This window comes from Artemia franciscana, chromosome 9, assembly GCF_032884065.1.
Source record: "Artemia franciscana chromosome 9, ASM3288406v1, whole genome shotgun sequence".
In the NCBI taxonomy this organism is placed as follows: domain Eukaryota; kingdom Metazoa; phylum Arthropoda; class Branchiopoda; order Anostraca; family Artemiidae; genus Artemia; species Artemia franciscana.
Genome location: NC_088871.1, coordinates 10336137 through 10363738, shown reverse-complemented (window position 1 = coordinate 10363738; position 27602 = coordinate 10336137). Strand labels below are relative to the sequence as shown.

Below are 27602 nucleotides of genomic sequence, written 5' to 3'. Positions count from 1 at the left end.
TCGGTTTCGGAGTAATTTTTTGCCATTCTAACTTTTATTTATTATAGGACTTGTTTCTGCTCACCTTAATTTTTAATATGGCTCTTTACTTTGCTTTTTAAAAAATTAACTCAAGTGACGATCAAACCTATCGAGAGTTTTAAAAAATAGAAAGTGAAAAAAAGGCCCTGGATTGAAGTCTATCTGCTTAGCAACGAGAAAACTGCGATTAAGAATTTATTATCATTCTCATCACGAAACCCAAAAGAAAATTAAGAATTTGTGTTTGGTCCTCTCTTGCGGCCAAAAGTTGCAACAACGTTGACAAAACGTCTGTTGTATTGAATTCGCCTCTTACAACGTCCTGTCTTTTTCTTCTTCTTTTCTTGTTTGTCAACCTTAAAAATAAACACAAGATAGATGTATGTATATATATTAACCTTCTATTGGAATTTGTCTTTCTAAGCATTAAAGAGCAATTATAAACAACCATATTTAACAAATTATTTTTATTTCTATTTATCGAGGCCATGCATTTGACTTTAAAGTGTTCAACGATGTCAAGGTTTAATAAAACATACTCTGACCTTTAGACGGTTTAAGGGGACAATAGCCCTACTCACATTTCCGGTTATTCCTCTTCGTTTCAGGATTCATCTTTCATAAAGAGCAGCGTTTTGTTATTTTAAAATTTGTCCAGATTTTTCGTTTTAATTCCACTTCGTTGGGTTTAATTTATTCATTAATGTTAACTTCTGTTCGTTTCAAGTTCCAATAATATGATTTCATTTCTGCTGATTTTAGGTTTGATATTGTCCTTTGGCTTTTTTTGAAAACTTCTTTTCTTTTTCATTTGGTTTCAGCAAAGCGTAATGTCACTCTGGCCTTTAGATTATCTAAGTGGCCGATTTGATAGTTCATTGGAATCCTAATTTATTGTATTTATCAACAAATGTACATAAAAAAAAAAAAAAAAAAAAAAAACAAAAAAAAAAAAACTTCAACATAATCTCCTTGTAAGACTCTATGGCCAGGAAAGAACATGTAAGAAAAAAATAAAATACATGAAAAGAGACTGATTATTTATTTTCATTTCTGCTTGTTTTAGGCTGAATATGTCTTTTCTTTGAAAAGATTCATTTCTGGAAAACCTTTACTTCTCGAAATCGCTTTTTGCTTAGGCAGCACTATTGTGCTGCCTCTGATTAATTCCATAAAAAACCATAAAAAACAAAATCAGAGGCAGCACTATTGTGCTGCCTCTGATTAATTCCATAAAAAACCATAAAAAACAAAATCAGAGACAGCACTATTGTGCTGCCTCTGACTAATTCCATAAAAAACCATAAAAATCATAAAAAACAAAATCAGAGGCAGCACTATTGTGCTGCCTCTGATTAATTCCATAAAAAAACATAAAAAACAAAATCAGAGACAGCACTATTGTGCTGCCTCTGACTAATTCCATAAAAAACCATAAAAACCATAAAAAACAAAATCAGAGGCAGCACTATTGTGCTGCCTCTGATTAATTCCATAAAAAACCTAACTCAGAAGCTTTTTATTCAAGGGGTAAAAAAAATCGTTTTTTGAGCAGTGTCTAAAAGATGTAACAGAGTAGGTACACAAGAAATATATAATTCCACCAGTTCCTAAATGATTGACATTCCTGATATTAGAAAACAGGGTTCAAACCACAACTGTAGCCAAGAATTCTAGATTATTTCAAGATTCATTTCCAAAAACTACTCAGATTAACAACAAAAATAAACCTGGCTTTTATTCCTTTTTTGACACTCAACGGGTCAGTTAGAAAAGTAATCGCTTTTACATTTTACGTTGTAATACGCTAAAATTGTAGCTTGCAATCTAATTTTGCATTTTTGAAGTTCAATTTCATTTTAAAATTCTTCTGTTTCAGTCTATTTCCCTTAAAAATATAGAGAAATGAATTAAATATATACATTGGAAGCTGTGGTCTCAGATCCATATTTAAATGAAATCAATTGTCCACCTACAACGTCCGCAATCTCTTTATATATTCCCCTTTAATATTTACTTCATAATTGCATGTGTTTTTTATTTAATTTGCCAGTTCTGGGGCTTTCTGAAATATCCTTAATGGTTGGCCCTTTCCTAAATATGATTTCGAATTCCCGTAACGTCGGGGAATGGGTAATGCTCAAATTGGCTACTAAAACTGTCATCTATTAGAATGTCTTGCAATTAGGTGGACCCCCCCCCCCAAGAAAAAAATAGTTAACCTTGTAATTATATTTCATCTTTTCCAGCAAATCATCTATTTTTTTTAATTGACTTTTTGATAACTTTCCTATACATTATTCGTACTCACGACCAATAAAACAGCCCAGCTATTATATTTCTTCCTTCTCCTGAGAAGTTATTCTTTTCAGAATACAAAATATTCAGGTGAAAATCATAGAATATAACTAAAAATCACTATACTCAAATTCAAAAAAGAGAAAAATCGTATTTTGTTTCAACCAAACTTGACTTACATCTTCCCCTGAAAAATATCAACAGTCATTAGAATAAATTCTATTTCCCACATATGAAATATTCTATCTATTATCTATCATACAGATCGCAAAATGTCCCAGATATCTACATAAAAAAAATAAGATAATTTACCTTTGGTGTTTGTCCCTTCACTTTACCGGCACGAGCTAATGAACCGTGAACTTTACCTGCAATAACATAAAAACGATTGAATGAAGAAGCAAAAAAACAAGAAAACAAAAAAATACTTTGAAAACATTTCAGATCTTTTTTAAAAGAAATTAAATATAAACCTTCAAACTTCTAGTAACAAAAAGAAATTTGTCCTGAGGGAAGGGTGTTAAAAACGAGAGAAACACATTTTAGTTTTATGGAACTATTGTTCAATTTATACAGGAGTGGCAAAAGTCCTTTAAAATCTGTATATTTATTTCGTCTATTTTTGGTACTTCTAATGATCGCTTTTCTTTCAACTTAGCTTGGTCACCTACTCTTACATTGGGGTCTTTAACTTTGCATATTTCAGATTATTTTATTTTTTTAATCTAAACACATAGTTTTGGCCATTTTGAGTATAATTTTTTTTAAATCTTGCCTCTATGAAAAACAGGAATTAGTTTAATACTTAATCAGCAGCATTAGTCCAAACACAACCGTACCAATCAGAAAAAAAAAACAGGAATTCAGTCTACGAAAAACAGGTAAACGGGCTGATATATTAGAAACGTGAGTTAAACAACACAGCGTGATATGCCGAAGGACTAAAATAAAAAAATTATCAGCTTGAGCCTCTTTTAAACTGAGCTTTGATTATTCTGAACTTTTAGGAAAGTTTTCGTTTTTCCTGTGAAAGAAGAAATTTTTTGTCTTATTTCTACGAATATATATATATTGTCTTATTAGCTCCCTATAGAGAATGAGTTCAAACACAGCTGGTCCATTAAAAATGAAAGCAACAGGACCTGAATTCCGCCACGTCATAAATATCGGTTAATTTTTTCTAGGAATAGAGAAAACAGTACAACTATTCCGATGTTTTGAAAAACAGACAATTCTGTTTCTGATTCAATTTGCTGATTCAATCTGATTCAATTTTTTTAACGTAAAACACTCGCTCGATTTCGGCCATTTACTTATGAAAACCATTAAAAAACAAAACCCTTTTTTTCGTACTTATCTGAACTAAAAAACATACCGATTATCTAACATATATATTCCTTTAGATATTTTCAACACCATGAAAATTATCTATAAAAATTCTCCATTTTTTTCAAACGTCCGCCTTAACCAATCGTAACTAAACTAAAGATAAGAGTAAGAGATAATTAAATAATTAAAGTAATTATAAGTAATTAATAAGAGTAAGTAATAATAATAATAATAAGAGTAAGTAAGTAATAATAAGAGTAAGAGATAATTAAAGATAAAGATAAGAGTTAAAGATAAAGATAAGAGCATTAAAAAAAATAAAAAATGCAAAATAAGCATACAGTAAGCATTCAGACAAAGGTGTGCCAATCGGAACGAAAGCAACAGGACATGAATCCAGCTACTTCAGAAAGACTGGCCGATTCTATCTAGGAAACTTGTGAGAAAAAACCACAACTACTGTGATGTTTCAAAAAACACGAGTCTCCCTTTCCAAGACAAGTTTTAAAACTACAACCATGAGACGAGGGAGGATAGCGGGGAAATCACCTACCACCCCTCCCTCAACCATGATATTTAAAAAAAAAATGTATCCTAAGTACAAGTCCACAGAAGTAAGCAACAAAACTGGGATCTTACTTCTGAAAACATTTGGGATATTATCATTTTTTCCAGACAAAATATTTTCAGCCATCATCATAAATCATCATAATACCAACAAGCCTGAGTCCACATAGCTGCGTTTGTATATAAAAAAAAAGGATGTCGTCTTAATTTGTACTAGATTTAAAAGTTTATTTTTTATTACAATTATTCATTAGAAGCGTTTAAATTATTTAATAAGAGTACCAAAAGACAAACCTGTTTTAACAACACAAAATTCAACGTAGTCGAATGAGACAGTAGAAAATGCTTATCGATAATTCTTGTTTTTTTTATTTTATGCTAAAAAAGCGTAAAATATATAATATAAAGTAAACAATATGTGATATAATACAATTACAGAACGTAAAATACAACGAAAATATAGAAGATAAAAAAGAGGGTAAAAGGTGGCTAAGCAATACAACAGAAAAACCCCCGTGTGAGCCAACGATAATAACAACGCTCAATAATTTTCTCTAGAGCTTAAATGTAAAGTAAATATTCTGAAATATTTAAACAATACATTTAGTTAAAAAAGTTAAAAACGACTTAAATTACTCTCTCTAGTTAAAGTCTAAACATGTCTTCAAGTAGATGTAAGGTTTTAGTTTACTTGTAAAAATAATCCACTGATGGCAGGCCCGTTTATTCTGCCTCATCCTTTTCGCACAATAAAAAGTCCGTTTGACTTAAAGAGTCCCATTTTCGTTCCTTTGAAGGAAGCATTGAAAATGATAATTATATTTCCATTGCTATCTTCCTTAAGTGATTAATTTCAATTGTCACTTCTGATTTTATCCTTCTAGGTATATCATAAGGGATTTTTTTTTCCTTCTAGGAAAATCATTAGGAAAGATCTCAAAGTTATGGCCTTTCTTTGATTTATATGGCCTTCCAAATTTGTAATTCATCTTGGAAAAAACTCGCACCAAAAGAAAAATGTTCAGGAAAATCATCCTAACTTTTATTGATAGGGGCCTATGGTTGAAGTAGGGTGAGGAAATACCGAACAGCGACTTGGTACGAATTCGGAAAACTATTGCATTATATTATTAAAATGTAAGAGGATTAGATCTAAAACCTAAATGTGGGCTTTGGAAGGCATTTTCAGGTTCATCTCTCTTTATTGCTACTTAACCTTGTGTATCCAAAGAATATTCTGAATTCAGAAGACGATACTGCTCTGAAGAAGGAAAGAAATGAAATTGAGAACCTCGAAACTAAACATTTATTGCTCAATTTTGACTGTCATTCTCCTCATGATTTTTTTTTTTTTTTTTTTTTATTGATGTAGCATAACGATTCTCCAAATTATTTCATTAAAAAATAATAATATTAATAATATTAAAAATTAATTAAAAATAATAATTAATTAAAAATAAATATAAATAAAAAATAAATATAAGTGGATTAAGTAAATATAAATAAATAAAAATAAAATAAATAAATAAATATAAATAAAAATAAATATAAATAAATATAAATAAAAAAAAATAATTTTTTTAATTAATTAAAAATAATAATATTAAAAATTAAATAATAATAGGTCATTAGGGTGTAATTTAGACACAATATTGAAAGTAATAGTTCTATCAAAGTAGCAAAATACATTTTTTTTTAATTAGAAGGGAAGCACTTTTAATTTTGTTTCCCCAAAGAAGGTGACCAGTACTAAAGTGTATCCATATATATACAAAATATATGAGATTGAGCATTCAAAATATAAGAAGTCACTTTTTTATTCGGAATCTACATATGAAAGGCAGCAAAACAATCAAGAACACAAAAAATTTCAGATGCATTTCAATGGAGGCTATCATTGAAGAATTTTTAAGAGAGAATAATCTATTCTATTTCAAGCTATATGCAGTTATGCACACAATACAAGAAAATAAAACTTTACCTCCAAGCAGAGGTACCGAAAAGTCAATTGTATCTTGAATCCCATTCAAAGGAATATCTTCAGTGAGAGGGGTTCCATTGGCAAAGAGCCTGACTTCAGACACTTTAACACCTTCAAGAGCAGCAACTTGCTCCTAAAACCAAAATTACTTACTTAAAACGCGTAGACAAATGCGGTAAGTTTATCAAATTACCAAGATGGAAATATAAATGTAACACAACAGTAAAGATACATAAAAAATGATTTAGTAGTACTTTACAGGCATCAGGCACTTGCGGCAGAATTTATTTCAGGAAAGGGGCAGAGAATTGAAAAATTCACAAAAACGAAAAATTCTAATAGAAATATAATATATTATCAAGAAAATTGCAGCACTCAATAGTTTTTCGAGGAACCGGAAGCTCCGAATACAGCCATAATAAGACCTGCTTGAACAAAAAGAACCATTAAAAAAAATCACGTTATAAAATAATTGTTTGATTTTTGAATGGTTGACATGATTTGCGTAAATGGCTGTTTATTGAGTCAGTAATTAATATAGTTATATTAATAGTTATATTGTATATTATAGTTATATTATGAATGTTGATGCGTCTAAATCTGATACCAAATGTATAATGCTAAAATTGGACATGCCTCAGCGATGGGCTGGGTTCAATTACATCAAAAGATCTTAAGGAGAACTGGCTAGCCATGACACGAAAAATAGACACAAATCTCAAAATGAAGAATAAAACAACAGGAAGTCATTCATAATTGTTGACATAATTTTTTTGATATAAATTCGTTTTTCAATAAATTACAGAGATTTAAGTTAAATATTTGTTAAAGGTGTTGCCTTTTTGAAAAGGCACATTCAGCCTAAAACAAGCAGAAATAAAACTAAAGAAACAAAAATAAAAATAAATAATCAGTCTATTTTCGTTTATTTTATTTTTGTTTTTCTCCCATGTTCTTTCCTGGCCACAGAGTCTTATAAGAAGATTATGTTGAAGTTTTTTTCTGATGTACATTTGTTGTTAAATACAATAAATTAGTACTCCAATGAACCATCAAATTACCCACCTAGATAATCTAAAGGCCAGAGTGACATTACACTTTGCTGAAACCAATTCTTTGTAGCATTAAGGCCGTGATTAAGTGAACTGATGGAACTCGAAAATCCCACGTTAAATTGAAAATTTATATTTAAAAAGTACTCAAGTATTCATTGGCGGAAGATGCTACAAAATGTTTGAAAGGATTTTGCTCTATTTCCTTTAATTGCTCAGAAATCTTAGAAAATGTCTAGGTCTTTTTCAAAAGTGTACTCTATGAAGAATATTGCTTTTAGAACAAAATCGGTAACATCATGAGCAGAAGACAATAACCTGTAAGATGATTGCAGCCATTTTTCGATATATTTTCCTGTTTTCGAACAGTCCCCTGGAATATTTTCAGCTACCCGAAATTTTTACAAGTCGCTTGCCAGAAAGAATCGTTTCAGATCGCCGATAATGCCCCCTAGAGACCAAAAATGACAAGCTGGTATAATCAGCTGCTTGTTAATAGAGTGTGAAATTTTCATAAATTATTTCAATGCAATGAAGAGACCTAGAAATGAGAAATAGTCAGGAGCCTTCAGTAAAATTATGCACACAAAGCTGAAATCATGGGGAAAGTTAAATCAAAGCGAGGTATACATCTTAAAAGTGTTACCACACATAGACAGCGCCTTTGTAAAAAGAATTTGGAGCTTGGTAGATGCAAATATCCAAAATACCAAATAATGCAGTACACCGAAGAACTAGACAAGTCAAGAGATTTAGGTCAAGTGACAAACCTTGAGGTGGAGCAGAACCTTGTAGCTTCTTCCCCCTTGCCCTACCGGATCGTGACTGGTGGCAGAAACTTGCATTGCGACGAATTGAAGGATTGTCGACGGATTTTTGATCCTGCATTTTTCATGCGCGATCTAGAGACTAAAGCTTGGAAGCAGAGGTGAGGGGGGAACAACCCCTAAAAGTCATAGAACCTAAACGAAATATACTCCATCAAATTCAGCGTATCAGAGAATCCTACTGTAGAAGTTTCAAGCTCCTGTCTACAATTAAACAACAAAAAAACAAGTTTTTTAAGTGAAAGTAAGGAGGGACATTAAAACTTAAAACGATCAGAAATTACTCCGTATATGAAAGAGAGTTTTTCCTCCTCAACACCCCGCTCTTTACGCTAAAGTTTTTTACTGTTTTAAAATGTAGAGTTAAAAGAAAGAGTCAAACTTTAGAATAAAGAGCGGGGCGTTGAGGAGGAAAAGCCCTTTTCATATACGGAGTAATTTCTGTTCGTTTTAAGTTTTAATGTCGCTCCTTACTTTCATTAAAAAAAACTTTTTTTAATTTCTGGACGTTTTTCAATTAATGCATGGTTTGATTTTGGCTCTCCGCATATAAATAATTAAAACGAAATTTGCATATTAATTTTTTAGAGCTAAATGGCTTTTTTCATAGTTTTGATCGCAAGATTTGAGAAAAAAGGAGCGAGGGAGGAGGCCTAGTTGCCCTCCAATTTTTTGATTACTTAAAAAGGCAACTATAACTTATAATTTTTACGAACGTTTTCGTAAGTAAAAATTATACGTAACTTACGAATTAAATTACGTAGCGAACTTCAATATTTGTATGTTTTTATTGCGTATATGAGGGGGCTCACCCCTCGTCGATACCTCGCTCTTTACATTAAAGCTTAAATTTTGTCCCAATTCCTTAAGAATGACCCCTAAATCACAAAGGCCGTAGAATAAATAGTTGAAATTACTAAAAATACTTTAGCGTAAAGAGCAAGGTATTACGAGGAGGTAAACCCCTCATATGCGTAATAATTTCTGTTCGTTTTAAGTTTTAATGCTGCTTCTCACTTTCGGTAGAAAAAAACTTTTCATATTTATTTTTTCATTGTTTTTTTTTTAAATAATGCTAGAAAATCCTGCGCCCCCTCCATTGAAAGTCTCTTCCCCCATGAGAAGTTCCTCCATGGAAAGATCCTCCCCGGTAGCCCTCCCCCTCAAATATCCCCCCAAACCAAAAAACACACCTGAAAACGTCTGTACACTTCCCAGTAACCATTACTATATGTAAACACAGGTTAAAGTTTGTAACTTGCAGCCCCTCCCATGGGGACTGCGGGGGTGTAAGTCGTCCCCAAAGACATAGTTATTGGGTTTTTCGACTATGGTGAATAAAATAGCTATCTCAGAATTTTGATCAGCTGACTTTGGGGAAAAATTAGCGTGGGAGGGGGCCTAGATGCCCTCCAATTTTTTGGTCACTTAAAAAGGGCACTAGAATTTTTAATTTTCGTTAGAATGAGCCCTTTAGCGACATTATAGGACCACTGAGTCGATACGATCACTCCTGAAAAAAAAAAATAAAATAAAATAAACACGCATCCGTGATTTGTCTTCTGGCAAAAAATGCGAAATTCCACATTTTTGTAGATTGGGGCTTGAAACCTCTACAAAAGGGTTTTCTGATACGCTTAATCTGATGGTGTGTTTTTTGTTAAGATTGTATGAATTTTAGGGGGTGTTTCCCCCTATTTTCTAAAATGAGGCAAATGTTTTCAGGCTCGTAAATTTTGATGGGTAAGACTAATCTTGATGAAACTTATCTATTTAAAATCAGCATTAAAATGTCATTCTTTTGATGTAACTATTGGTATCAAAATTCCATTTTTTAGAGTTGTGTGTATTTGTTTGTTTTTTTTTGTTGTTGTTTTTTCCAGGGGTGATCGTATCGACCCAGTGGTCCTGGAATGTTGCGAGAGGGCTCATTCTAACGGGAATGAGAAGTTATAGTGCCCCTTTTAAGTGACCAAAAAAATCAGAAGACACCTAGGCCCTCCGATTTAGTGGGACGGCACCTAGGCCGTCCCACGCTGATTATTTTCCCCAAAGTCACCGGATCAAAATTCTGAGATAGCCATTTTATTCAGCGTAGTCGAAAATCCTTATAACTATGCCATTTGGGACGACTTACTCTCCCACAGTCCTCGTGGGAGGGGCTACAAGTTACAAACACTGACCAGTGTTTATTAATATAGTAATGGTTATTGGGAAGTGTACAGACGTTTTCAGGGGCGTTTTCATTTGGTTGGGGGCAGGGGTTGAGAAGAGGGGGATATGTTGGGGAACTTTTAAGGGAGGAATCTGTCATGGGGGAAGAAAATTTCCCTGAAGGGAACGCAGGATTTTCTAGCATTATTAAAAAAAACAATGAAAAAATAAATATGACAAAGTTTTTTCAACTGAAAGGAACAGAATAATCCTGTTATTATTTTCCTGTAAATATTAATTCCCGTAAATATTCTGTTAAAAGAAAAGAAATTATTACGCATATGAGGGGCTCACCTCCTCCTAATACCTCGCTCTTTACGCTAAAGTATTTTTAGAAATTTCAACTATTTATTCTGCGGCTTTTGTGATTCAGGGGTCATTCTCAAGAAATTGGGACAAAATTTAAGCTTAAGTTTAAAGAGCGAGGTACTGACGAGAGGGTGAACACCCCCATATACGTAATAAAAACATGAGAATACAGAAGTTCGTTACGTAAGCTACTTAGTAAGTTACGTATATCTTTAATTAATAAAATTTATTTTTACTAATACAAACATTCCTAAAAATTAATTGTTCTAGTTGCCTTTTTGAGTAACCAAAAAATCGGATGGCAACTAGACCTCCATCCCCGCTCCTTTTTTTCTCAAAATCATTCGATCAAAACTATGAGAAAGCCATTTAGCAAAAAAAAAGAACCAAATTTTGTTTTAATTATTCATCTGCGGAGATCATAAATCAAAACATGCATTGATTCAAAAACGGTTAGAAATTAAATTAAATAAAAACAAGTGTTCTTTAACTTAAAGTAAGAAGTGACATTAAAACATAAAACAAACAGAAATTATTTCATATATGAAAGGGGCTGCTTCCTCATCAACGCCCCGCTCTTCACGCTGAAGTCCGACTCTTTCTCTTAACTCTATTTTTAAAACAGTAAAAAACTTTAGCGTAAAGAGCGGGACGTTCACGAGGAAGCAGTCCCTTTCATATACGAAGTAATTTCTGTTCGTTTTAAGTTTTAATGTCACTCCTTACTTTCAGTTAATTTTTTTTTTCAATTTAATTCGTAAGAAAACTTTGGTTTTCTAAGAATCCTCGAAGAAAGCTTTCAACTAAGTTCGGTGTTTAGTTTCGAATTAATCAACTGAGGTATTTTGAATAGTCTATCCCTAGGAAAAGAAAGTGGAAAAAACAATAAATTTTCAAATGCACTCTATGCATGCCGTCGCAGTTTCATATACATGGGCATTTTGTACTTGAGAATGATAGTGCTCTTTTGCTCATTTTCTCTTCTCCCTTGGTCGGTAACCAAGCTTTGCAAGACGCAGCCAAGTATATTACTATTTCTCGGCTGAAGCATCACGCCAAAGGAAGCTGTCTATCAAAACCTTTCACAAGACTTGATAATTGGTGCTATTTGAAGTTTTGACAATCGACGGTCTCTAGAGAATTAAAAGACAGAAGGCTAACCTAACTTCAATTTTGAAGCTCAATGTTTTCAAGTTCACTTAATCACGGCCTTAAATCACAGTAGTACTAACTGTATACACAGATACTGGTTCGTTTCTTTTTTTATTATTGTTTTTAGATTTAGACTTTATATTTTAATTCTAGATTTTATCTTTACTTTTCGAATTGGTTTCTCCTATATTTAGCGCTGGAGAGGCCTAGTTTTATACAGGCGAAATATCCTTCGTTAGTTTGTCTTTTTCTTTCCTTTTATTGGCCTTTATTTTGTTCTTCATTTTGAAATTTTCTCTCTCTTCGTTTCCCAAAAAATTACAGAAAGATTTAAGTTAAATATTTGTCAAAGGTTTTGATAAATGGTCTTTCATTGTCAATGGAATAAATTTAACTAAGCAGTCTTATTCGACACTACCTATTCGTCTAGCTACACTAGTAAGTCTTTGTTATGAAAAAAAAACTTATGAAAGAATGACATTTCTGAAGAAAAAATAATACATGAACTCTGGCTATATACGAGTCATATAACTTTAAAATACATGCACATTGAAGGAGAGTAGTCTCAATAGCATCAACCTAGATTATAAAAATGACCAATAAGCTCAGATTGTCAAAAAGTTGACAATAAAAACTATTTTATAATATTATTAATACCCCTCTAAAATCCCTTCATTCTGTTTGCTTTTATGGATTCAAAGATGGTATTCCCACTGAAAATATTTTTTCTTACTGCTCTAAAGACCTATGGCGTCTTTAAGGAGATTCGGCTTTCGAAACGAACTTCCTATCCTTCCCATGTTAAATATTTATTTTAGTTTGCCTTTGATGAATTCTTGAACGATTTTGGTGCCCTGTAAAGGAGACAGAGACAAAGAGTTCGTTAGGGGGAAAAATCTAAAGCTGACACATGTTTTCCCTGAAATTTGTAACTAATTCCAAAAACCAATTTTACGCTCAACATTTTCGCAAATAGAATAAAAAAAAGAGTAAAAATTTTCCATGGAATGTTTGGATTTTTTATTCTATAGTATGCGCTTAATGAACACAGTCCCATAGAACGCTCCTCATACCTGCTCTCCAAATTGCAAAATAGCCAACAAAAGCCGAGTAATTGTCACACCGAAGTAACTGTGCTACAACGGTGACGTTTCAAGCAAGCAAAGAAAGACTCCCAAAAAGAATGAAATTTCACTCAAAAAGAGTAAAGTCAAAAAACTTGCACGCGCACAGCCTCTCGCATTCTTCTGATATTCATTTAAGAATTATTATTAAATAAAGAAAACAAATTTTTTTAACTGAAAGTAAGGAGCGACATTAAAACTTTAAACGAACAGAAATTACTTCGTATATGAAAGAGGCTGCTTCCTCATCAACGCCCCGCTCTTTACGCTAAAGTTTGACTCTGTCTCTCAATTCTTCGTTTTAAAAAAGTAAAAAACTTTAGCGTAAAGAGCGGGGCGTTGATGAGGAAGCAGCCTCTTTCATATACGAAGTAATTTCTGTTCGTTTTAAGTTTTAATGTCGCTCCTTACTTTCAGTTAAAAAAAACTTGTTTTTTTTATTTAATTTCTGAACGTTTTTGAATCAATGCATGTTTTGATTTTGGCTCTCCGCAGAGGAATAATTAAAACGAAATTTGCATTTTTTTTTTTTTTTTTTTTTTTTTTTTTTTGGCTAAATGGCTTTCTCATAATTTTGATCGAATGATTTTGAGAAAAAAGAGCGGGGGAGGAAGTTGCCCTCCGATTTTTTGGTTAATTAAAAAGGCAACTAAAACTTTTAATTTTTCACGAATATTTTTATTAGTAAAAGATTTACGTAACTTATAAATTAGCTTACGTAAAGAACTTTTGTATTCTCATATTTTTATTACATATATGAGGGGGTTCGCCCCCTTGTCAGGTCCTCGCTCTTTACACTAAAGCTTAAATTTTGTCCCAATTCATTAAGAATGACCCCAGAATCACAAAAGCCATAGAATAAATAGTTGAAATTACTAAAAATACTTTAACGTCAAGAGCGAGGTATTAGGAGGAGGTGAGCCCCTCAAATGAGTAATAATTTCGGCTTGTTTTAAGTTTTAATGCTGTTCCTTACTTCCAGCTGAAAGATTTTTCCATATTTATTTTTTCCATTGTGTTTTTAAATAATGCTAGTAAATCCTGCGCTCCCTTCATGGAGATTTTCTTCCCCCATGACAAATTATCGATGGAAAGTTCCCCCAGCATATCCCCCTCTTCTCAACCCCTCCCCCGACCAAAAAAATCCCCCTGAAAACGCCTGTTTACTTCCCAATAACAATTACTATATGTAAGCATTGGTCAAAGTTTGTAACTTGTTGCCCCTCCCATGGGGACTGTGGGGGAGTAAGTCGTCCCCAAAGACATAGTTATAAGGTTTTTCGACTACGCTGAATAAAATGGCTATCTCAGAATTTTGATCCGTTGACTTCGGTAAAATATTTAGCGTGGGAGGGGCCAAGGTGCCCTCCAATTTTTTTGGTCACTTAAAAAGGGCACTAGAACTTTTCATTTCCGTTAGAATGAGCCCTCCTGCAACATTCTCTGACAACTGGGTCGATACGATCACCCCTGGGAAAAAAAAAACAAATAAACACGCATCCGTGATCTGCCTTCTGGCAAAAAATACAAAATTCCACATTTTTGTAGATAGGAGCTTGAAACTTCTACAGTAGGGTTCTCTGATACGCTGAATCTGATGGTGTGATTTTCGTTAAGATTCTATGACTTCTAGGGGGCGTTTCTCCCTATTTTCTAAAATAACGCAAATTTTCTCAGGCTCGTAACTTTTGATGGGTAAGACTAAACTTAATGAAACTTATATATTTAAAATCGGCATTAAAATGCGATTCTTTTGATGTAGGTATTGGTATCGAAATTCCATTTTTTAGAGTTTTGGTTACTATTGAGCCGGGTCGCTCCTTACTACGGTTCGTTACCACAAACTGTTTGATAAATTATCCTATTGCCATCCTATTGCGAGACAAAACTTATAGAGAGAAGTACAGACGAGCAGTTACCTTCATTGATTCCAGTTATTTAATTTGATGTTATAATTATTTCGTTAGAACTTTTCTATTATCATTTCGTAAAACTGACAACGTATATTTTAAATCTAGGGAGGAATTTTTATTGTTTTTTTTTTATTATGTTAAATGAGAATATCAAAAGTATATTTCATTCCAAATACCTATAAATTGCGTTTTTAAAATCTAGGGCGAAGACTTAATTGGGGATAATTCAGACCAGTTGCTTTCCAATTTATTTCACACAAGTTCTATCGCTTAATACAACTAGGATCGATGTGCATGGTGTCCAGGACAGAGGCGTCACTAGTCAAAATGTTGGGGAGGGGGGATAAACATTACCGAATGTCTGGTCATTTTTACTGACTGATTTAGACGATCTTACCATTAAATTACTTAATTTTTTGTTTTAATCAACTGAGGCTTTAAATTGATTTCCTGTCATATATTTTATCATTTCTTATCATATATTTATGATATATTTTAAATATGATATATTTTATCATATCATTATATATTTTTATCATCAGCCCATTTACTCTGATAAGAGAAAATCAGTGAAATAATAGCACTTTGCACCATTATTTCACTGACTGGCTAAAACCATGGATGGGGGCCTCCATATGTGCCACTTCTGATCCAGAGTACAGATATAGCAGTATGTAAAAAAAAATTATAGAAGAAGAAAAAGCAAGATTTCGATGTTGACAAGCTTTTTAAGTATTTCCACATGGTTTTGATCATTTTATATTTTTTTTACTACCATTTCGCCTTTAAAAGAGAAAACAATTACATAAAACCCTTGTGATTTGTATGTTATCAAAAGGGCACATCTGTAATACACAAGAAACAACTGAAGGCATTAACTCGAAATTTTCATATGACTACTACTGCTGTGGATGTGACTAAAACTACTTCCACCACAACTACCTTTGATTGCAAATACTTTAGACTTCAACTATTTGCAACTGCGTCTGCGACTACTTACGTCTGTGGTTGCCGCTACCTGTGACTGTTACTACTTTCAACTGTGACTGCAACCACTCCTGCTACCACTATTACTTTGCACTAGATTAAGGAATTTACATGTGATTCCAGGACTTATTTACAAAATCCAAAGAATGGTTAAAGTTAATAAGTTGAAAATCCAGAGAATTTTAAATTTAAAAAGAGACCTGTGCAGCCAGATTGTCATAAATGTGTACTTGCAATATCTCAGGAATTGCTAATGGTATTTAGTTGAAAATTTCAGAGAATGCTTAACTGAATCAAAAAACACTATTTGCATCCAGGCTGTCAAAAGGACATGCATGAAATACCTTAATAACAGGTAGTGTATCAAGTTTGAACTTTCAGGGAATGTTGGACTCAATCACAATACATAATTTACATCCAGGTTACCAGAATGATTTTCCACACCACACTTAGCAAATGCTCACTTCAAACCCACAGAATAAAAAAGTTTGAAGAATCGAAAACAAAGAAAGCTTGGTCAACATCTGATAAATATTTATTCTGTTATTTCATTTAGTGTAAATGCAATCTTCTGAACATTTTTCAACAAGGAGTCTTTCGAGTATAGTATTTTCTCCTCATTTATTTTCTTGTGTTGTTTTCTTTTCTGATGTTTATTTCTGTTTTCTCTCTTTTTACTCCACTATTCACACATTGTTTTATGTAGTACTCAGAAGGTAAAGGATATAGGATATTGTTAGATCAGAAGGTAAAGGATAGTTCTGTTCATTACTCAGCTCTAGCTAAACTGTTTATAACAAAAGAAAAAAAAACAAGGAGTTACTGTGCAAGAAAAAAAAAAAGAAGGGCAACAAAATAGACAGCTTGTGGTAATCAAAAAGTAAAAGCAGTAATATCTAAATCCCTTTAGCCAGTACAAATAACCCAAATTCAAGACAAGTTCTCTTAGGGTCTATACAACTGACAAAGCAAAATTGGACGTAAAATCATTTCTTTGTTATGCATGTGTTCATTCCCTTAAAAATTAGTCTTGAATTCTAATATTCTATACCTTCATCAAAAATGTGTTTATGTATTTCCTGAATACATTTAACATATTTAACAGTTACTGTAAAATTACTCTCTAATACAGAACTGTTTCTTTATCAACTAGCTGTGGACTTACTTACTAGTTTGTAGTATATTTGTAGTTCTAGCAATACAAACTTACTAGTTTGTAGTAATTATATTCTTTATTGGATTGCAATATACAGTTCATCATAAACCCCAGAAAATGTTATGCATAGACAAGCTATAATTATAAAATAGACAAGTTGTACACATAATAAATTTGCAAATGACAAACACATAATAAATTAACATGCAGTAAATCTACAGACTGTAGACTCAAACTATGCTAAAAAGAGAGAAAAAAGAAAATGCTGAAAAAGATAGAACTATTTCTTCATTAAATAAGTGCATGTTTACTTACTAGTAGTTGTATTTTCTTAGTAAATCTACTAATAAAAAACGCATAATAAGACTACTTGTAGGTCTACTAATGAACTACATGTAATAATTTTTTTTGTTTGTGCCCAATGCACATAAATTTTATAGTAATGATTTAGACCAAATATTTCAATTTTCTCTTATTACAAAGGGCAAATTTGAAAAAAAAAGATGACTTGTGCAGTAACAATTGCAAGTGAATCTAAGAGGCAAGAGATCTGACAAAAATTTCATCTAAAATCCATCATTGAGCTTAGATGAACACAAAGGGCACCATTTCATTTGCTAAATAATGGCCAAGAATACTTGTAACAAGCCCTTGGCTCACTCTAAATTCATTCTATAATAAGACAAAATATAACATTGTGATTATGTATTTTCAGTCATGGCTGAAGCTTAACAGTTCCAAAAAAAGAAAAGGTTAGGATAAATAACAATAGTACCTTAAGAGCAATGACACAATCACCTTCATCACAATTGATGACTTGGGTACTAGAGTCAGATCCTCTGAGATGGATTTGCATGATTAGACCTGTAAAGGAGAAGTCATCAAACTTTACATTAACACTTGGCATTCTAAAGACAAGGATGAATATAAAAAAGCTAAGTCTTCCATTTTTTCCCTGAGGATGCTAAGCATTGTTCCAAGAACAGATATATTACCCAGCACCATATACACAATTATTTGACATATATACAATAAACATTACACAAAAATTGTTGTTTTAAAACAATGAAACTAAAGAAGTGACACAGGTTTTAGTTCAATCTTAGACTTTAGTTCCTCTAATGCCATCCAGGGTGCATAGGGGATCAGTAAGACTCTGTCTTTCTTGAAGCTGGAAAGTGGCTAATACATCCCCCAATTTGGCACAATAGCAGTATTTACTGTCACTAAGTCTTTTATGTATGTCTGGCATAGAGTATTCAATGGCCTGCCTCTGCCTCTTGAGCCCCCTGGATTCCATTGGAATGTCATCTTAAGTAGTCTACATGATGAAGAATGTGCCAGCATTTATACTTGATTACATATGTGACAGGTGGTTGCATGGTGTGGGTTTGTATTTGTTCATTGGTGACTTGGTGGTACCAGTGGATGTGCAACAATCATCAGAGACAGTAATTCTCAAAGGCTAGCAGACATTCCTCTAGAATTTGTACTTTTTGTGCATTTTGTCTGGTAGAATAGTTCTCCATGAAATCAACTTCAGATCTGATTCCACTTGTGAGGGATTTCAAGAGCAGAGGGGGAGCATTATCTCTCCACTCTACTTTTCCCATTTACCTTGCCTTAATTTGCACTTGCAACCATTAAGAATTTACAAGTTCTTCTTCAGCTGATCTATGATCTTTGGATGCTTTAACACCCTTTTTGCACTTCACTTATGTGCCAAGCAGAAATTTTATGGAAGTGCTACTTAGCAATGCAATCCCATTACATCAATGTCAGTATCATCACTTTGTTGATAGTTGAAGACTTTAAAGCCAGCAAAGGACTGAATAACTGTTAAGTGAAATTTCTAACTGTAAATTATTTAGCCTAGCCAATTGGGCTGTAAAGTTACTCAGATAACTTGGTAACTTTTTATATTAGGTTGTTAATGAAATAGCTAGGACTCAATGCTATATAGTGCTGTGAACAATTTGCTTTTGATAATTGGATAATTAAAATCGTGTACGCAACTATTTAAGTTGTGTAACATGCTGTTAATAATTTGCTTTGAATAATTGGATTTTGGATAATTAAAATTGTGTACGCAACTTCTGAATATATATCTTGTGAGTATTACTACCTGATTTGCTATTGCTTTTACTGACAACTATTGTGCCCCGCCCACGAATTTTGATGAAATTTGATCATTTCACCGGATGATGCCAGGTGAAAGACTTGTCTTGAATCCCGTGTTGAATTTCATTTCACGGGCTAGAAATGCAGGTTGTTCAGCTGATAATATTGTAAAAATTGCTTGCGATTTTTTCAAAGGAGATATGTTAATTGAAGCAAAGAAGATTTTGTGGGCTGACGCCTCTATTACTAGGGTAACTGAGCGCCCCAAAGTGACTGATAATGTAAGTGATATGGTTCGAGCCTTTGATCTTTGTGATGAGAAAAAGATCAGCCTACCTCAGTATCTGATTTTCGAGCCAGATCAGGTCCCATGTGTGCCAGGAGAGACAACAGCTACGTTAACTCGAAAGGTTAATGAACTCTACATGGAATTTAAAAGCTTCGCTGAGCACCATAAAGCAAGGTCAGTTGTGCAAACTATTCCAGAAATGAAACCTCCCCCACCCGCGAAACCATCCTATTCAGTTATTGTGAAAAATCCACCAAAAAACTTGAATAATCCTGATGCTCGAAAAGATTTCCTGGATAAAGCTTGTGGGGGTGTCAGTTCAAGCATAGTTGTTTTGAGGCCTAGGAGGGATGCATGGCAAGTAGTTCTGTCGGACAAGGGTGCCGCCAATACTTTGGCAGATGCATTAAGCAAAGTAGACCAATCCATGAATGCTAAAGTGAAGAGTCCTGCCTTTTTCGGTATAGTATGCTGAGTGCCTGACGGAACATCTAAAAGTGACCTATGTGATCTCGCTAATAACTGTATAGAAAATGTTCAGTTAGGAAGTACGAGGTCTTTTCGATTAAAGTTTGAGTCACATGACCACCTAAACTATGCCACTGAGAATCCCCTTGTTATTGGTTACGAGCGTCTACCTATAACTGAGTACAAGTTTTTGCCTACCCAGTGCTACAAATGCCAGTGCTACGGCCATACTGCGAATAACTGTAAAGCTTCCCCGAGATGCTCTAAATGTGCTGGTGACCACCAGAACTCCAAAGAAAACCCATGTCAACTTGTCATGAAATGTGCTCTCTGTGGCTCCTCCGACCACCCCTGTTATTCGTATAAATGTCCAGAAGCACAGAAACTACTGCTTAAGAAATGAACAGTCAAAAAAACACAAGTACAAGTACTTTACAAGATTTTATGTTTCTTAATAATTTGTCACTGTGCAATAATGTTGTTTTTAATTATTACGATGACCAAACTAATCTGTCCACCAACACCTTAGCTAGCCCCGATAGCCCTTTAAACCAAATTAACTGTAAATATCTCGACACTTTTGATTTTGTGAAAAATGTGAAACCTAAGCTAATGGAAGAGACCAAACTTAATGTAATTTGCTTTAATATCAGAAGCATACGGGATAAGTGGGCTAATTTTAAAGATTTAATTTTAACAAATGGTTACTGCCCTTTCGACGTAATTGGAATAACAGAGATGTGGTTTTCAGAAATTTATGATACTAATGAATTTTCCCTCACTGGCTTTCAAGCTATTCATTTTGAAAGAAAATTAACCAAGTCCTCTGGCGGCATCTCTCTTTACATCCGATCAAGTCTAAAATTCACCAGACTATTCGATTGTGAATTCTTGTTCTCGCAACCTATAAATAATAGATGCATTTATTCAATAATCGTCGACATAAGTGTAGACGAGAATTCTTTTATTTTTTCGTTATTTTATAAACCACCCTCATTTCCGACACCTTTCTTTTGTAATCAGTTTGATGATTTTTCTAGTTTTATTAATTTACCACAAAAGAAGGCAATAGTTTTTGGGGACTTCAATTGTAATTTATTAAATGTTAGCAATAACAATGATAGTGATACCTTCTTTGAAACATTTACCTCAAGTGGTCTTCTTCCCACAATCCTTTTTCCTACTAGAGTTGATCCCATGAGGTCTACCGCTACTTTAATTGATAACATTTTTGTATCCACTTCCCTGGGAAACCACCTGTCCTCCAAAATAATATTTTCTGACCTGTCAGATCACTTTCCAATCTATCTTTCCTTACCCTCCCTATCAGCTACTCAACCCCGTAGAACTAATACCCCTACGTCTAATAGAATATATAATACTGTGAATATGAACCGGTTCACGGATTGTTTGAAATCCTTTGACTGGTCCAAGACTTTGGATTGTCAGGATGTTAATTCAGCCACAAGTAGTTTCACACAGGGATTGAGTGATCTTATTAGTTCAACCTTTCCAGTTCGTAAATCAAACCGAAAAACTACCCATATACGCCCCTGGATGTCAAATAGCCTGATAATCTCTTCATACTGAAAAAATGACCTATATAAGTTAGCTTGCAAAACTAGTAGCGTTATTGACCTGACTAATTATAAAAAATACAAAAACATATATACCAAACTCATCCGGGAAGCAAAGAAAAATTATTATTATTCAAAAATCTCTCACTGCAAAGGGAACTTGCAAAAAATTTGGTCTACAATAAATGAAATCCTTTCAAAAAAAAGGAATTCAAGATCTGTTCCTATTAATCTTAGGGACATCAGTGGCAGATTAATTGACCCAATTTTAGTACCGGATGCTTTTAATAATTATTTCACTAATATTCCAAATGCTAACTCCTGTTCCTTCTCACAGTCAGTACACCCTAGCAAGAATCCCAGATCCATATTTTTCTCTCCAACTGATCGCAAAGAGGTGCTTCAAGTTATCGTATCTCTCTCTAATAGTAGTACACCTGACTTCTTTGGCATAAGTAATAAGCTTCTTAGGACCGTATCTTCCTATATTTGTGAACCCATTGTGCACATAGCAAACCTGTCTATGACCAATGGAGTCTTCCCAGAAATATTTAAATCAGCAATTGTTATCCCGATTCATAAAAAAGGCGATCCGTCTGAGATAAGCAATTATCGTCCAATCTCACTTCTCCCAGTTATATCTAAGGTGCTCGAGAGAATTATATTCCGACGTCTTTCTCCCTTTGTATTTGGGAATCAGTCATCAGATTCGTTGATTTCTCCTCATCAATATGGCTTCCGTGCCAAATTTTCAACTGCTCATGCACTAATAGACGCCACACAGTTTATACGTTCCCAACTTGACCTTAAAAATACTGTATTGGGCTTATTTCTGGATTTTTCAAAGGCCTTTGACATGGTTGATCACAGTGTTTTATTAAGTAAACTCAATAACCTAGGGATTCGCGGAGTTCCTTTCTCATGGTTCGGCTCTTATCTCTCTGGTAGAGTACAGAGTGTGAGACTGGGCGGGGTGACTTCACATCCCCTACCTGTCCGGAGGGGCGTCCCACAGGGCTCTGTTCTTGGTCCAATACTTTTTCTCCTTTATATTAATGATTTGATTACGGACCTGGGCCCATCAGTGCACCCAGTACTTTTTGCTGATGATAGCAACTTTTTCATCACCGGTCCTAATTTACCATCCATCATCACCTCTACTCAAACCCTTCTGAATAGAGTACAGGAGTGGTGTCTCGTTAACTGCATGACCATTAACAGCAAGAAAAGTCAGGTGGTATTATTTCAAACCCCTTACAAAAAAAATGAAGTTCAGCCAGCACTTGGCCTAAAATATTCTACCAATCTCCTCCCACAGGTCGAAGTTGCCAAGTTTCTTGGTGTCCACATAGACTCCTGCCTATCATTTGCAACACATGTGTCCTATGTTAGAGCCATAATTTTGCGTCAGGTAAGTATAATTAATCGTGTGAATCATTTTCTTCCTCTCGATATCCTTGTCACCCTTTATTATTCTTTTATTTACCCATATATCTCATACTGCGGATCTGTATGGGGCAATACTTATCCTTCAGTTACCAATAAATTAAAATCTGCTCAAAACCGTACCATCAAAGCAGTTTTTTGGTTGCCACAACTATATCCCACCAAGGACTTGTACTCCGATTTTGGTATTATCCCTTTTGAACAAATCATCAAAAAGTTAAATCTATCCCTTGCATATTCCACTTACCATAAAAATCTTCCTCCCCACTTATTAACTTATTTTAATAGTAATAATTCTGAAGGCCACTGTCTCCGTTCATCCAACCGTTCCTTCATTGTCCCCAGGTGTATCTAGCAATCCCCAATTTATAAATCTATAATTCAATGGAATGTAATACCCTCCAGTGTCGAGCTATCCACAAGTTTTCGGACGCTATATAATAATGTACTAAAATCTTGATATTATATTTCTTTAAATGTTTGTTCAATTTGCTTTAATTACCCTTGTTTTCTCTTTTTTTTTCTTCTCTCTCTTTTTCATTTACAATTTTTTGTTGTTTTGGTCCTTAACAAGTTTGCTTCTAGGATCTTTATTATTATTGTTGTTATGTGTTTTCTTTTTGAATAAATTGATTGATTGATTGATTGATTACTTTCCATTTAGAATTTCATCACAAATCCAAATATGATGTTTGTTACAAATTCTTTTGATCAAGTTTTGAAAATTCTTAAGACTTTCTCGGTTTTTTTCTTATAGTATACCTTCTTTTGACTGTGGATGCATGGACATTTCTATTTTGTGAATACATGGACATTCCATTAACACTGCTGAGATTTCTTTTGAACCAGCACAATTCTTGTGCAGGCTTGCTTTGCTTGCAAATTAAATAAAAAATGTGGGCATCAAGTCATGGCTAATTGTAGAAAAAACCAAGACGGATAGTCTAATTGAGTGAGAGGCAATTCTGGCATTAACCCCCTCCCCCTACTAGGATTGTATAAAAATGATGTTAGTTCATTTGTTGATAGATATGTCTATTTATTATCTGTCCATGCATCATTCTTAGGGCAGTATAGCTAAAGTAGTCATAGAACATATAGTTTTCCAAGTGTTTGGTTAAATGGCATGGGTAAATGGTGGGAGCTAATGTGCCTCTCTTATGGGACCAATACTTCTTTGTTATCTTTAGCAAGTCATGCCTGCCTAGAGTCTTAGGCAGGTTGACCAAGAATTTAAAATTAACATGAGACCATTAGATTGCCTGGAATGAGAGGTAAATAAGGTACACCTACCTATAGTCTTAGGCAGGTTGAACCAAAATTTTAGAATTGACCCAGGACTGTTAATTTGTGTAGAATGACAGGCAAAAAAGTGTCTAAAGCCAAAATTGGGCCATTCTGTAATGAGTGTCAGGCAAGGCAATTGATTCCTTAAACCTTAAATTACATTTGCCAGCAAGATAAGGTGGTAGATTCAACTAATAAACTTAGACAATTGCACTAAATAAAAGTTCTAAGCATCTAAACCTTAAAGCATCCTGTCTGCCAAGAATGTTAGGCAAGTGAACCCAAGCTATGACAGTTGGGCTAACAAAATATGAATGAAATATCAGTTGACCAATATTTGAAGATAGGGCCAAAAATATACTCTGGAAAGATATTGGCAAGCTTCTATGTTAACCCTTTTCTGATTTCTAAGCCTTAGAAATTTGTCTACTTGACAGGTAATTTTTACAAAACAATATTTTACCTTAATTTTCTGTCATCAGTTTCTTTTTCTTTAGTTCTAAAAATGCAATTCCTGTTATTTGAGTACAATTTTAAGCCATTTCAACATTTTTTTTTTCCAATTTAGGAAATGTATTTGTATATCTTTAAAACCTTAAAAGTACCCTCCTAGGATATACTTTAGCTTGTAGACCCATCCCTGAAAGTTTCATTTTCCTAACCTAATCTCTTTCCAAGATAGTAAGAAGTCACTAAACTAGAATTTTACCCATAGCCTACTTTAGCCTGTATACCCATCCCTGAAAGATTCATTATTTTAACATAACTCCTTTTCAACCAAGATAGTTAAAAGCAGCTAAACTAGAATTTTACTGTCTTTTCATGGTCCTGGATTCACTACCAAAAGTTTCACTTTCCTAACCTAGTCCCTTTGCAAGATAGTAAAAAGTAGCCAAACTAGGCTAGAATTTTACCAATTAGTTCTTTTGCAAATGATACAGGCCAAAGCAACCATTTTAGAAATTTTTTTAAGGTGTTTTCAGAACTTAAGTGTTTCCTTCTCAAAAACGATAATTGTACAAGCCTGAGTCAGTAAATTTATAGCAAACAGCATTTCTGGCTTTTGTATAAAGTGAATATACCACTTGATGCCTTTTCTTATGCTCTTACAAATATAATAATCACTTCTACCGGAAATTCAGATTTAAGCACTTTTTGACCTCTTGAAAATGACCTAAATATAAAAAATGCTTAAAACATTTGTCTCAAACTTTATAACATTGGACTCAAACTTACCATTTCATTATAAATCCATTTTTTTAATGTTATATTATCCACAAGCACTGATTTTCCACAATCAAATTGGATAAATAAATTTTATCAATGCTATGGTGTTTTCTTCTTCCTTGTCACCAAAATTTCAATTAAAGCATGCATTTTCAGTTGTTTTTTACAAAATAATAGGATATTTGAAATTGCAAATCTGTAATAGTTTAGAAACAAATTTGGGCTATATATTTGCACATCAGGGGGGTGGGGGTAAAGTGTAGCATATATTAAATATGCTAACTAACCATTACTGTATTTAATATAGTTGAATTTATAGCAAACAGTATAATTGGTGTTCATAATAGCCAGCTTTCATATTTTCAACCAAAAACGCATGCTATTATTTAAAATTCAAAGTCAAGGGAGAAGAAAACATCATAACATTGGAAATATCAATTTATCCAAATATTGAAAAATCAGTGCTTGTGGATCATATACATGTGGTATATTCACTTTATACAAAAGCCAGTAATACTGTTTGCTATACATTTACCCCTGAGCCTTGATGCACAATGCATAGGTATACATACCATTAAATTGGGCTATACCTTTAAAATTTAGTAAATCCAGGGTCTAAAATGAGCTACAGGCCTACACTAATTTTGATTCATTCTTGAAAGTTTTATCCACCCGAATCAACTACTTTCTGAAATAACAAGAAGCTACTTATTTAAAGAAAAGCACCAAATAGAATTCATGAATTTCCTGGGTATAAATAAAGCTTGATTATTTTGTATCCGGAGATGAACTACAAACAACTAAAAACATTTCAGTCAAAATTTCTAACACAAAATAACAAAGTGTACCACTTGTATGAATTTAGAATTTTAACCTTCCTAAACGGAAATTGCCAACAGCACACTTTTCTTCAACAACAGTCTTTTCTTCTCCAAGTGATCAACTTGTACTTCTTCACTATTAATGCTACTAATGACAAGTAAAAATTAATTCAGCTATAGATGGCACAGAAAAGAGTGGCGCAAATTCGCCTTTGCCGTTAACAAACCGAATTGTAAAATCACAATCTAAATAGTGAATATGTTGTTCCGCTGCTAGTCCATCTTACCAAAACATGGTACCACTGACAGTATTTTAAGTTCATAGTCTAGATTGTGAATTCAGCAGCTACACTCGAAAGGAAGATTATGAATTTGGATTGTTGATTTGGCCCAGTCGTGATTTGAGTTTTAAACTTTTCTATTTCACAGGTTGCGATTCGATAGTCAGGTTTTACAAACTCGTTTTAGAAATTATTTTGTTTTTCTAATCAACTGTCAATCTTGTTTTATGAATCTGGTTTTGTCTGAGGAAAAGGCGTAGGGCAATTAAAAACATTAGCCACAGGCAAATAGTACATGAATTCGCTATTCAAGCCTGTGTGCCAACAAATTGCCATTGACTTTCCGAGCTTTTTCTTGTAAAAGTTTTCTAACAAATGGGATCAGTTCTAGAAAATTTTAACTGCAATGTTTAAAACTTAATACCGGAATAGTAAAGGAGGTTAGCTTGTTTCAATGATTGCAGCATTGATCGATAGTTCAGGACAGCTTATATCTCTCACATTTAGCATATTCTTAACATATATTTTTCTTCATGCCTAGTGGCTCTTTCGGTTCAAAAGACAAGCCCTATGGCTTTCAGGTTATTCCTGAGTTTTTTTTAAGCCGATTTTAAATTGCTTAAGCAGGCACACAAATTAGTACAACCAATATCCGCGAGTTGTACAGCGCAAGATGATCGCAAAGTTAAAAAATTAAAACTTTGGTATCCGTAAGCTAGCAACATAGAAAATTATAAATAATTTCAAAAGATTTTTTGTGATTTAGATTAATCAATAATAGGCTATGTGAAGGCAAGACTCATTTTGACTAGCGTACTTAAGATATTACAAACACTAACTTCTGTGTTTTAAAAATGTTTGCTCCTCCTCATTCAGGAAAGCAACTAGTAAACAAAGTCTTCACTCCTAGCGGAGTCCAATATAAGCAACTTCTATTTATTCCCCGAAGTTCTTCAATTTGTTAAATAGAAACATGGTACAGAAAATTTGTCTTCATCTTCTTTTTAGAAAGTTAAATAATGCTCCAAGAGGATTCTGTAATGGAAATTTTTGTGTCAGTGCGACAGACAGAATTCCAACGAAAAACAAATTATTCCAAAGCTCGGCTTGCTCCTAAGCGCAAGCCACACATTGTAGCTGATAACAAGATAATGC

The 27602-nt window shown here is 33.5% G+C and overlaps 1 protein-coding gene across 2 annotated transcripts; it reads right to left on the bottom strand.

Moving 5' to 3' along the window:
• Positions 1-203: 203 nt before the first annotated feature.
• Positions 204-26332, bottom strand: LOC136030983 (ubiquitin-like FUBI-ribosomal protein eS30 fusion protein). Of its 2 annotated transcripts, none has more exons than XM_065710139.1 (5): positions 26220-26332; positions 17706-17794; positions 6197-6329; positions 2632-2687; positions 204-377 (listed from the first exon to the last, which is right to left on the bottom strand). In XM_065710139.1, the coding sequence occupies exons 2-5, from the start codon at positions 17784-17786 to the stop codon at positions 252-254; spliced, it is 396 nt and encodes a 131-aa protein (XP_065566211.1). In that variant the 5' UTR covers positions 17787-17794; positions 26220-26332; the 3' UTR covers positions 204-251. The 2 variants fall into 2 exon arrangements, with proteins under 2 accessions (XP_065566211.1, XP_065566212.1); XM_065710140.1 differs by having other exon boundaries at positions 26194-26311.
• Positions 26333-27602: the final 1270 nt, after the last annotated feature.